A 9,915-nucleotide genomic window follows, 5' to 3' on the forward strand; every position below is an offset into this window, starting at 1 on the left:
AAACCCTAAAACCCTAATAAACCCTAAAACCCTAATAAACCCTAATAAAAAACCCTAAAAACCCTAATAGACCCATGGGATATATAGATAATATAAAAATATAATATAAATTTTATTAAATTACTATAATATTTAATTATATAATATTTAATAATTCTAATATAACAGATCCAGCTTGTTCAGTAGGATTAATTGCCTGTAATACTTAATCTTATAATATTTAATAATTTTAATATAATATAGCCAAGCTGCTCAGTAAGATCAATTACCTGTAATATTTAATTTTATAATATTTAATAACTCTAATATAATATAGTTCTAAGATTATTAGAATATCAGGATACATATAATATAGTAGGTGTTTTGGAAGTTATATTATATATTAGATATATTATATATATAAAACCCGTGGGATATATAGATAATATAAAAATATAATATAAATTTTATTAAATTACTATAATACTTAATCTTATAATACTTAATAATCTTAATATAGCAGATCCAGCCTGTTCAGTAGGATTAACTATCTATAATACTTAATTTTATAATATTTAATAATTCTAATACAGTATAACTCTAAGACTATCAGAATATATATAATATATTAGATATTTTAGGAGTCATATTATATATTAGATATATTATATATATAAAATTTATAGAATATATAGATAACATGAAGATATAATATAAATTTTATTAAATTACTATAATACTTAATTATATAATATTTAATAATCCTAATATAATATAACCAAGCTGCTGGATAAAGTTAATTATTTATAATATTTAATTCTATAACTTTTAATAGTTCTAATATAGTATAGTTCTAATACTGTTAAGATATATATAATATAATAAGTATTTTAAAAGTTATATTATATATTAAATATATTATATATATAGGACCCGTGGGATATATAAATAATATAAAAATATAATATAAATTTTATTAAATTATTATAATACTTAATCTTATAATATTTAATAATCTTAATATAATATAACCAAGCTGCTCAGTAAAGTTAATTATTTATAATATTTAATTATATAATATTTAATAATCTTAATACAGTATAGCCAAGCTGCTGGATAGAGTTAACTATTTATAATATATTAATTCTATATTAATATATTAATTAGTAATGGACAGATAAGCCAGGTAAATAATTAAATCTAGATTTAAAAAGTATAATTTAATATTTAATTAATATTATCTACAGTACTGTGATCCTTTCTAAAATTAAAATAAATTAAAATAAATCTATTATATACAGTATAATGCAGATGATTATAAAATATAGAATTTTATTTATTATTTCTTTTTTATTAAGATATTTTTTCTATTTTTATTTTAATCCTGGTCCCCTCTAACTTTATAAATATTAAATATTTAAATATATTATTCTTTTTTATTCTATTCTGTGTTTATCTGTTCTTTATTTTTTATTTTTTTTTTTGATTTTATTTATCTACCTCTTTCTCTCTATTTTATAAAGTTTTTTTAATTATAATATAATTATATACTGTTTATCATCTTCATATTTAATCTGTTTTTTATTATCTTTTTTTTTAATTTTTTATATTCTTTTCTTTTTTCTATCTTGCTAGCTGCATGGAGAGAAAAAAAAATAAAATAAATTAAGAAAATAAAAAATATATATAATATATAATATAAAGATTTTTAATATTATAAAGATATTCTTATCTACTTTATTATCTATATTATAGAAATACTTCTATTTAATATATTATTTATTCCCTGCAAGAAATCACAGAGATTTAAATAATAATAAAATTATTTTTTTTTTCTTTTTTTTTTTTATAATCTTTGTCTGTACAGAGAGATAAGTCAATAAAATATACTAAGAAAATAGAGAGCTCCTGTAGTAAGAGAAAGGACTCTTAATATTATAAAGATTCTAATATCTATTTTATTATTTATTTTCTGTAGAATTATAGAAGTAGAAGAAGATCTTTTAGTATTATAAAAGCTCTGCTACCTATTCCATAATCTATTTTCTACAGAAATTACAGAGATTTAAAAGATAATAAGATTATCTTTCTTTTTTTTTCTTTTTTCTATAATCTCTGCCTGCATAGAAAAACAAGATAATAAAATATATTAAGTAGATAGAGGTCTCCTAGTATTATAATAGCTGCTATTACTATATATATATTAAAGAAATTATAAAGATTTAAATATAATAATAAAATTATCTTTTTTATATAATCTCTCTTACTTAAAGAAATAAGATAATAAAGTATATTAAGCAGATAAAAATCTTCCAGTATTATAATAACTACTGCTATTATATATATATCAAAGAAATTATAAAGATTTAAATATAATAATAAAATTATTTTTTTTATATAATCTTAGATTATTTTTTTTACATGACCTTTCTCACTCAGAGAAATAAGATAATAAAATATATTAAATAAATAAAGATCTTTTAATATTATAACAGCTGCTGCTGCCACACATATATTAAAGAAATTATAAAGATTTAAATATAATAATAAGATTATCTTCTTTATATAATCTCTTTTATTTAGAGAGATAAGATGACAAAGTATATTAAATAAATAAAGATTTCTTAGTATTATAATAATTACTGCTGTCATACATGTGTCAGAGAAATCATAAAGATTTAAATATAATAATAAAATTATTTTTTTTATATAATTTCTTTTACTTAGAAAGACAAGCTGATAAAGTATATTAAGAAAACAGAAGATTCCTGTAATAAAAGAAAGAATTTTTAATATTATAAAGATTCTAGTACCTACTCTACTATTTATTCTCTATAAAATTATAAAAATAAAAGAAGATTTTCTAGTATTATAAGAGCTCTGCTATCTATTCTATAATTTATTCTTTATAAAAATCACAGAGATTTAAATATAATAATAAAATTATTTTTTTTATATAATCTCTCTTACTCAGAGAGACAAGATAACAAAATATATTAAATAAATAAAGATTTTTTAGTATTATAATAGCTACTGCTACCACATGTATATCAGAAAAATTATAAAGATTTAAATATAATAATAAAATTATTTTTTTTATATAATCTTAAATTATTCTCTTTGCATAGTTTCTCTTATTTAAAAAGATAAGATAATAAAGTATACTAAATAAATAAAGATCTTTTAATACTATAACAGCTACTGTTATTATATATATATTAAAAAAATTACAGAGATTTAAATATAATAATAAGATTATTCTTTTTATATAATCTCTCTTGCTCAGAGAGACAAGCTGATAAAATATATTAAAAAAATAAAAGATTTCTATAATAAAAAAGAAAGTTCTTAATATTATAAAGGCTCTAGTATCTACTCTATTATCTATTTTCTATAAAATCACAGAAATAGAAGAAGATCTTTTAATACTGTAAGAGCTCTGCTACCTGTTCTATAATCTATTTTCTATAAAAATCATGGAGATTTAAATATAATAATAAAATTATCCTCTTTATATAATCTCTCTTATTTAAAGAAATAAAATAATAAAATATATTAAGTAGATAAGAATCTTCCAGTATCACAATAACTACTATTATTATATATATATTAAAGAAATCACAGAGATTTAAATATAATAATAAAATTATCTTTTTTATATAATCTCAGATTATTCTTTTTATATAGTTTCTTTTATTTAAAGAAATAAGATAATAAAATATATTAAGTAGATAAAAGTCTTTTAGTACTGTAATAACTACTACTGTTATATATATATTAGAAAAATTATAGAGATTTAAATATAATAATAAGATTATTTTTTTTATATAATCTTAAATTATTCTTTTTATATAACTTCTCTTACTTAGAGAAGTAAGATAATAAAGTATATTAAGTAAATAAGAATCTTCTAATATTATAATAGTTATTACTATTATATATATATCAGAGAAATTACAGAGATTTAAATATAATAATAAAATTATTTTTTTTATATAATCTTTTTTACTTAGAGAGACAAGTTAATAAAATATACTAAAAAAATAAAGAGCTCTTGTAGTAAGAAAAAAAGTTTTTAGTATTATAAAAACTTTAGTATCTGTTTTATTATCTACTTCCTACAGAATTATAAAGATAAAAAAAAATCTTCTAGTATTACAGGAGCTCTGGCATCTACTCTACTATTTATTTCTTATAGAATCATAGAAATAAAAGAAAATCTTCTAGTATTATAAAAACTCTGCTATCTACTTTATAATTTATTTCTTACAGAAATTATAAAGATTTAAATATAATAATAAGATTATTTTTTTTATATAATCTTTTTTATTTAGAGAAACAAGATAATAAAGTATATTAAGTAAATAGAGATTTTTTAATATTATAATAGCTGCTACTGCTACACATATATTAAAAAAATTATAAAAATTTAAATATAATAATAGAATTATCTTCTTTATATAATTTTAAATTATTCTTTTTATATAACCTCAGATTATTCTTTTTATATAATCTCTCTTATTCAGAGAGATAAGATAACAAAATATACTAAGTAAATAAAAATCTTTTAATATTATAACAGCTGCTACTGCCACATATATATCAGAGAAATTATAAAAATTTAAATATAATAATAAAATTATTTTCTTTATATAATCTCTTTTATTCAGAGAAGCAAGATAACAAAATATACTAAATAAATAAAGATTTTCTAGTATTATAATAGTTATTACTACTATACATATATCAAAAAAATCATGGAGATTTAAATATAATAATAAGATTATTTTTTTTATATAATCTTTTTTATTTAGAGAAATAAAATAATAAAATATATTAAGTAAATAAAGATCTTTTAATACTGTAATAGTTACTGCTGCTATATATATATTAAAAAAATCATAAAGATTTAAATATAATAATAAAATTATTTTCTTTATATAATCTCTCTTATTTAGAGAAATAAGATAATAAAATATATTAAGCAGATAGAGATCTTTCAGTACTATAATAGTTATTACTATTATATATATATCAAAGAAATCACAGAGATTTAAATATAATAATAGAATTATTTTTTTTATATAATCTTTCTTACTTAGAAAGACAAGATAATAAAATATATTAAATAAATAGAAATCTTCTAGTATTATAACAGCTGCTGCTACTATATGCTTTATTATTTTATTATAATATTTAATTTAAAATTAATTTATATTTATTTAAATAATATGTATACAGTATATGCTTATTCTTATAATACTTATTACTATAATATTTATTTTTATAATATTTAATAATCTTAAATAAACTTAGTATACTTAGAGCCCTTGAGAATCCTAAAAATATATAAAATATTAAGATCTATTTTCTATTATAAAAAAGATATATATAAGAAGTAAAAAACTTGAACTTCTTCTTATAAAATAATATAATAATTAAATAAAAAAAATAATTAATATAATACTTATTCTTATCACACTTATTACTGTAATACTTATTTTTATAATATTTAATAATTTTAATTAAACTTAGTATACTTAGTGCCCTCAAGTATTCTAAAGATATATATAAGATTTAGATTAATAATATAATTTCTAAATATATAGATTATTAAAATCCAAATTATAGCTTCACAGAGATATAATATAAATATATATAAAAAAATAAATTAAAATTCTTTTATATAAAACAGCCTGAGTAGCAGAAAAAAATATTAATAATAAATAAATATTTATAATAGTAGTATCTGTAATAATATTTCTAGTTAAGATTTAATTAAAAATATTACTTAGATAGTTATATATTTTAATATAATTTAAAATAATATATTAGACAGATAGACAGATACTAATTATTTTAATAATTTTATTAAATAAATAATAATAATAGTAAATAAAATCTTTGAAGATATCTGCAGTCTTTTTATAAAAAAAAAAAAAGATACACTCTTTTTTAGTATATAATTTTATTATCTTATTATATACTATAAAATAATAAACTAGATAAATAATATTTTTTAAAATATAATATATTTATAAATAAAATTTTTAATTATAGACTTCAGTAATACCCTGTAGATATTACTAGTATATTATATTTTTAAAAAATTAAAAATATTTCTTATACTTAATTAATAATAGTTAATCTTAAAAATAATAAAACTAATTTAAGAGATATTATATAAGAATTTTTAAAATATTTATAAAGATTTTATATACAGATAAGGCTTTTGTTTAGTAGATAATTTTATTTTAAATAATAAAATAATAAGCTAAATAAATACTATTCTTTAAAATAATATATATTTATAAATAGAACTCCTGCTTACAAACTAGAATAGTATTAATTTAATTTAGATTCTATTATTTTATCTATTATAATTAAAGTCCTTACTAAGTTATAGTAGAAGTTTATAATTAATTATATAAATATATAAATTAATATACTACTTAGAGATTTTAGTTAAATATATAAATATTACTAAGTTGACTAGGAAAGATAGATCTGATAAAATAATTATATATAATATTTTTTTAAATTAATTTAATAAGCCAGCTATAATTATTATATATATATAAAAAAGTTATTCAACCAGAATATTACTATAATAAATTATAAAAATTAGTTAATCTATTAAAGAAAGTCTATAAATTTATAATATATCTTCTAATCCTGCATATATTTTTAAAAAATTAAATATTATTAAATTTAGTATAAGTAGTCCTCTGTTTCTTTATATAATAGAATACTATTATAATTTTATATTAATAAAAATATATTAGTCTTTAATAAAATATATTTTAGTAAATTTACTTATTAGTTTATAAAAAATAATCTTAGAGGACTCTTTAATATTATATATAAAATTATTAATATTATCTAAATAGAGAGATAATAATAGATTATTTAAAAAAGATTATTATAGTAGATTATATATAATAGGATATTTATAATAAAAAGATATTATTAAATTCTCTTTTATTATTTTTATTAATTATTTTTCTTTATTTTATCTTTTTTAACAGTAACTCTTGCTTCTTAGTATTAAATTTCTTAAAAATAAATTTATTTAATTCAATATTTTAGAGATTTATTACTAAGATTTAATTTTAAGATTTCAGCCAGTTAAATCTTTTTAATTTTATTTAATTATATAATTTAATAGATATTAAGTTTAACTAATCAGAGCTTAAGAATAGAATAAATTAATTAATTAAATTATTAGAATTATCTTAGTAAATATATAATTCTTAGAGTATATAAGATATCAGGATCTAAAATATAACTTAAAAGATATATATCATATATTAATTACTGATAGATTAAGAATATAAAAAATATATTAATTACTATATTAACTATTATAATAACACTTATTAAAGCAATACTTTTTACTGTAATATTTATTTATATAATATTTAATAAATTTAATCAGATTTAATATATTTAAAAAAAATACTAATTTAAATGAATTTCTATTACATGTATTAATTAAATTTAAAAATAAATATTATTTAATTTAATTTAAGATCTATAACTCCGCACAATAATTTCTTGAAAAAATAAAATTTATATTATTATATTCTATATAAACTACTCTATCAGAAAATACTAATTTAAAATTAATCAGATATTATATAACTATTATTTCTTTATAAAGATTTTCCTATTAAAGCTGCTTGATAGAATTAATTATTTATAATATTTAATCTTATAATACTTAATAATCTTAATGCAGCATGGCCAAGCTGCTTAGTAGAATTAATTATCTATAATATTTAATTATATAATACTTAATAGTCTTAATATAATATAGCTCTAATACTATTAGGATATATATATATATAATATAATAGACATTTTAGGAGTCATACTATATATTATATATATTATATATATAGGACCCGTGGAATATATAAATAATATAAAAATATAATATAAATTTTATTAAATTACTATAATATTTAATTATATAATATTTAATAATCTTAATATAGTATGGCTAAGCTGCTCAGTAAGATTAATTATCTATAATATTTAATTCTATAATACTTAATAATTCTAATATAGCATAACTCTAATACTATCAGGATATATATAATATATATAATATAATAAGTATTTTGGGAGTCATACCATATATTATATATATTATATATATAGGATCCGTGGGATATATAATATATAGATTAAATATAAAATATTTAGTATTTATAGAATATATAAATAACATAAAGATATAATATGAATTTTATTAAATTACTATAATATTTAATTATATAATATTTAATAATCCTAATACAGCATAGCTCTAAGACTGTTAGAATATATCTAATATAATAAATATTTTAAGAATTATATCATATATTAGATATATTACATATATAAGACCCGTGGGAGATATAGATAATATAAAAATATAATATAAATTTTATTAAATTACTGTAATACTTAATTATATAATACTTAATAATCTTAATATAGTATAGCCGAGCTGCTGGGTAGAATTAATTATCTGTAATACTTAATTCTATAATATTTAATAGCTTTAATACAGCATAACTCTAACACTGTCAGGATATATATAATATATATATAATATAATAGATATTTTGGGAGTCATACTATATATTATATATATTATATATATAAGACCCGTGGGATATATAGATAATATAAAAATATAATATAAATTTTATTAAATTATTATAATACTTAATTATATAATACTTAATAGTCCTAATATAGTATATCTCTAAGACTGTCAGGATATATATAATATAATAAGTATTTTAGAAATCATATTATATATTAGATATATTGCATATATAGAACCTGTGGAATATATAATATATAAAAAATATAAAATACTTAAGACCTGTAGAATATATAGATAATATAATAATATAATATAAATTTTATTAAATTACTGTAATATTTAATTATATAATATTTAATAATTCTAATATAACATGTCTCTAAGACTATCAGGATATATATAATATAATAAATATTTTAAAAATTATATTATATATTAGATATATAGCATATATAAGACCCGTGAGATATATAAATAATATAAAGATATAATATAAATTTTATTAAATTATTATAATAATTAATTATATAATATTTAATAGTTCTAATATAACATGGCTAAGCTACTTAGTAGGATTAATTATCTATAATATTTAATTATATAATACTTAATAATTCTAATATGGTATAGCCAAGCTGCTGGATAGTATATATAATATATATAATATAATAGATGTTTTAGGAGTTATACTATATATTAAATATATTATATATATAGGACCCGTAGAATATATAGATAATATAAAAATATAATATGAATTTTATTAAATTACTGTAATACTTAATTATATAATATTTAATAGTTTTAATATAATATAACTGAGCTGCTCAATAGAGTTAATTATTTATAATATTTAATTATATAATATTTAATAATTCTAATATAGCATAGCTCTAATATTATTAGAATATATATAATATATATAATATAGTAGGCATTTTGGAAATTATATTATATATTATATATATTATATATATAAGACCCGTGGGATATATAATATATAGAAAATATAGAATACTTAAGATCTGTAGGATATATAGATAATATAAAAATATAATATAAATTTTATTAAATTACTGTAATATTTAATCTTATAATATTTAATAATCCTAATACAGTATAACCAAGCTGCTGGATAAAATTAATTATCTGTAATATTTAATTCTATAATACTTAATAATTCTAATATAATATAATTCTAACACTGTCAGGATATATCTAATATAATAGATATTTTAGAAGTTATATTATATATTAAATATATTATATATATAGGACCCGTGGGATATATAAATAATATAAAAATATAATATAAATTTTATTAAATTATTATA

General features: G+C 15.7%; 1 protein-coding gene across 1 annotated transcript in view; it reads left to right on the forward strand.

The window, feature by feature from the left end:
• The window catches only part of BO79DRAFT_217399 (uncharacterized protein), a gene marked incomplete at both ends in the record, with an annotated part of 2,532 nt that extends 1,288 nt beyond the window's left edge, over window positions 1–1,244 (forward strand). Inside the window, 7 exons of the mRNA XM_025683363.1 lie at window positions 244–255; window positions 317–354; window positions 500–516; window positions 815–824; window positions 910–914; window positions 1,147–1,165; window positions 1,227–1,244. Coding sequence (XP_025540167.1) covers window positions 244–255; window positions 317–354; window positions 500–516; window positions 815–824; window positions 910–914; window positions 1,147–1,165; window positions 1,227–1,244 — 119 coding nt within the window. The remainder of the gene's footprint in view (window positions 1–243; window positions 256–316; window positions 355–499; window positions 517–814; window positions 825–909; window positions 915–1,146; window positions 1,166–1,226) is intronic.
• Between the last annotated feature and the right edge of the window lie 8,671 nt (window positions 1,245–9,915).

This window comes from Aspergillus costaricaensis (assembly GCF_003184835.1).
Source record: "Aspergillus costaricaensis CBS 115574 unplaced genomic scaffold BO79scaffold_14, whole genome shotgun sequence".
NCBI lineage: Eukaryota > Fungi > Ascomycota > Eurotiomycetes > Eurotiales > Aspergillaceae > Aspergillus > Aspergillus costaricensis.